The sequence below is a fragment of the Gossypium raimondii genome, chromosome 8 (genome assembly GCF_025698545.1).
Source record: "Gossypium raimondii isolate GPD5lz chromosome 8, ASM2569854v1, whole genome shotgun sequence".
Classification (NCBI taxonomy): domain Eukaryota; kingdom Viridiplantae; phylum Streptophyta; class Magnoliopsida; order Malvales; family Malvaceae; genus Gossypium; species Gossypium raimondii.
The window spans coordinates 7,243,600-7,247,445 of record NC_068572.1 but is presented as its reverse complement, the minus strand read 5'-3'; the positions used below and the strand labels follow the sequence as shown (position 1 = coordinate 7,247,445).

Sequence of the window (3,846 nt, the reverse complement as noted above, 5' to 3'; positions counted from 1 at the left end):
AAGTCTTCCGAACTCGATTTTTTTTCAAGCTAGAATCATTACGAGCTCGAATTTACACGAATGATCTTTCGAATTCAGAATTTGTTTTACTAGCCATAATATCGAACCCTTGTTTTTGCTATGCTAAGGCTCCTTTTATTGATTAAAAAAACATCTTAATTCCAATATCTAAGATAAAATTTCAACAATGAGATTCCTTTTTTTTGTTTTGCTTTCATGTTATGTTATGAACAATGGTACATGACAATATATTCTACAGAACATGTAATTATGTCCAAAAGATACCAACTTCTAAAACTCATTTGAGTGGATTCGTCTAATGCGGTCAGCTCCTTGTATCAGTAAGAACTCCCCATTTCTTGAGCAACCACATAGTGAACCGTACCAACTCCGCAACAAACAGAAGCCCCATGAAAATCACCACTATATACACTTCCCTCATTTTCGTCGGACCCATGTAGATCACTGCTATTACGTAAGTTCCCGTCATTGAAATTATGGCCAGCCGTAAGCCTGCTCTCAGAGGGAATCCACTTGTAAGCAGAGATATCATCGCAAGCGATGCAAAGAAACCAATTGCGTTGAACACAATGAACACAGCAAAAACTTCAGGGTCATCTGCCATCACAGCTTCTCCAGGCATCATGGTTCTCTTTTGAACTGTGACGGTCTGCGAATTTAGTTTATCCGCATCCCAAAAACCACTCGGAGGGCTGAGAATCGCTTGGTACGTGACCGATGCTATAAGGACTGCCACCACCATTAGTGCATTTTGGGTTTCGGTTGACGATTCCGCCACCTCTTTCATTAGTTCCTTCCATAGGTTCCATGAACAAGCAGATTGAACTATGTACGCGGTGTTTATGGGTTCCCTTTGAGTTCGGAAATAAGCAGGGTCCCTTGTTATTTCTTGAGCTGTCACAGCTCCAGCTTGCTGAAACATCTGATAAATATGAATATCATGAAAATCACTTCCAGTTTGGAGCAAAAGATCCAGAACATCCTTCGGTGTGAATCCACTGGTGTTTACGGAATTTATGTTAACCCCACAAGCAAGTGCTTCTCCACCGATTAATAGACTTATAATCTGCAAACCAGTATTGGTCCTTTCCTTACAACACAATCTATATGCTATACATCATATTTAGCTTAACGTAGGCCAAGAAATGAAAAAATGAATAAGAAAAGATGAAAGTAATTGTAACTAGACTTGCCTCATGTTGTCTATTGAAGGTTGCCTGATGTAAAACGGTGTTGCCCTCGGTGTCTTTCCAGTTCAAGATTTCCATCATTTGTAACCTCCTTATCTCCTCAATCAATACCCTTGCAGCTTCAATCTGATTGCTTTTCACAGCCAAATGAAGGGCGGTTTCTCCGCAGGCTGTCACTTGTTTAAGAGACTCGGGGCAAGCCCACACCAGTTCCTTAACAACATCCACTCTCCCTTTTAAAGCCGCGCAATGGAGTGGAACTTTGCCGTCTTTTCCCTTCAAAAGGCATATATCATATCCAACCCTCATAAGCTCTCTTATTATCTCAATGTGCCCATTTGCTGAAGCGACATGTATAGGACTAAAACCATTTTCGTTTAGCTCCCTAGTGAATGCCGGCTTTCTGCTCACGATTTCCTTTGTGATTTCCACTTGTCCTGCTAATGCGGATACGTGTAGAGGGTTATAGACTGGGTTTAAGGCAACTCGGTCGAGCAGAAATGGATCTTCCTCGAGTAATGAGTGAAATGCAGATATATCTCCACAACGAGCTGCTTCGAACAACCTTGATTCCATTTCTACTTGATCTTGTTGTTGTTGTTACCCTTGGCAGCGCTGAAAAATGCAGTATCAGCTTCCCTGTTCAAGGGAACAATTCTGTATATTTTAGATGATTGAAAATCTTAACCATGACGCTTGACGGAAAAGTAAACCGTTGCCCATTGGACTAGGAATGGAATTTTGAAACATAGCCATATTTGGCTTGCAATGCAAGCAAGCAAGCAAAAGAAGTAATTGTCTTAAGTTGGATATGTTTATTTTTTTACTAGTACTTTACTTTTGTTACATGGAAAGCAGCATAAAAGAAACTTGTAGAAATCTGAAAGATTTGTCCTTATTGTATATTAACGAAAAGAAAGATGGAATCTGAAAACGTTCATCTTCGTCATAATTCTCCTCGCACTGTAAGGCAAAGAATAAATAAGCAGTGGCCTAACAATATATGAAAATGATAGTTTGGCTTTCGGGTGAACTACAAATTTAATAATTTATGTATACGTTTTACTTACTGAATTCTACAAAATTATGATATAATTATTAAAATTATCGATTTATTACAATTTAGCCACTAAATCATTAATTACCATAAATGGTGTAACCTGACCAATTAACCAAAATTTTTGTTTGTTTATTTATTCCCTTGGCTTAGATGTGATGTTCTTATATATGAAACGTCAACGTTGTTTTGAAGCAGATTTTCTAGTATCCAAAACATCCAACAAAAGAAAATAGAAAATCTCTTTGCTTCTGGCTTTTCCTTTTCATGGCTTTTTGAGCATTCCCTTATCAACTCGAGGCTCAACTCACCTGTTTCAAGTTTTTTTTCCAGAGTCTGTTCGACCTTTAAGACTTGGAGAAGAGAATCTGATAAAGAGGGTTTCTCCTGTTTTTTTTTTTTTTTTAATGTCCACTCAAGTTTTATTTACTCTGATAAGAGTGTCGGTATAATTAGTGAACTAAAGAGAATTCGCTTCTTTTTGTTTTGCTAAATATGATTATATTGTAACAAGTTGAACTTGCCTAATATCAAGAATGTTAAGTGTGTTTGATGTAGGTTACGTAAATACAAGAACTTCTTAAATATGCTTAGCTCCTACCATTTCTTACTCTCTTTATTCACTTCTTTTTCCTACCATTGACGTGTAGAATACGGGGTCTCCAACAATACTGCTCTGTTAAACAACTCGAATCACCACTAGACCATAATCTCTTCGGAAATTTGGGCAGTTTTTTTTTTTTTGTACAACAACAAAATTTAGAACTCAATGATGGTTCTCCAATGGTAAGATTGGAGTTTAACAGAGAACTCACTTCTAAAGTAAATTTTTATGACGTTGGAATTCTTTAACAGTGTAAAAAACTAGTCAAAGGGGTGAGAGATGAACAAGAGTGTAATTCGTAGAGCCCAAACCTATGTTCTTCCTAACCTCTCTTGGTTTGTAATTTTCTATTTGCTAATGGGTGTCTGTTTACATGTTTTACTTTAAAGGTTTTGTCTACATGTTCTTCCCCACCACTCACTCGGTCCATACTCTTTTACGTATGCACACCACAAAGCGGACTCCGCCACCGTCTCTTCTTTAATTTAATATATATTTGTTTCTGTTATCAAAGTGGATGATGTATGCCTCTTTCAGAAGCAGGTGTATCTATGTTTGTCTCTCTCCTTTTTTTTTTCCTTTTAAATAGACGGTGACCGGGGATAAATTGGAATTATGAAAAATTAATGAAGACTCTGTGTATCAATGTCACCTTTTTTAAAGTTTTATTTGCCTCCACCTATGTTTTAGTTTGCAAAAGAGTTACTAAAAAATGAACCTTGAGGGTACAATAAATTCCAATGACTGTCTACGTTTTGCACTAATGAAAATAGTCCATTAAGCATTGATTGGAGAATAGCAAAAATACCAATTCCTATAAAGAAATTCTACAATAATTTTTCATAGAACCATCTAACAATAATAGAACATGAAGGAGAACCAAAAGAAACAAAAGTTTCTATGTTTTTGTGTGTCAAACAAATAAAATTTGACTCTTATTTATAGGAGTTCCTCTGTCTCTTCATAAAGATATA

At 36.7% G+C, this 3,846-nt stretch overlaps 2 protein-coding genes across 2 annotated transcripts; both read right to left on the bottom strand.

Moving 5' to 3' along the window:
- Positions 1-200: 200 nt before the first annotated feature.
- On the bottom strand, positions 201-1,117 carry LOC105790605 (uncharacterized; the record flags this gene model as incomplete). Its single annotated transcript, XM_012618303.2, has 1 exon — positions 201-1,117. A coding segment is annotated over one exon (792 nt), but the record flags the coding sequence as incomplete, so codon positions are not given.
- LOC128042850 (ankyrin repeat-containing protein BDA1-like) lies at positions 1,035-1,821 on the bottom strand. The gene has a single exon (XM_052634110.1). The coding sequence runs from the start codon at positions 1,785-1,787 to the stop codon at positions 1,125-1,127; it is 663 nt and encodes a 220-aa protein (XP_052490070.1). The 5' UTR covers positions 1,788-1,821; the 3' UTR covers positions 1,035-1,124.
- Between the last annotated feature and the right edge of the window lie 2,025 nt (positions 1,822-3,846).

What these genes read in the sequence shown, in the direction of transcription:
- LOC128042850 (XM_052634110.1), bottom strand. Translation starts at nt 1,787, where the DNA reads ATGGAATCAAGGTTGTTCGAAGCAGCTCGTTGTGGAGATATATCTGCA.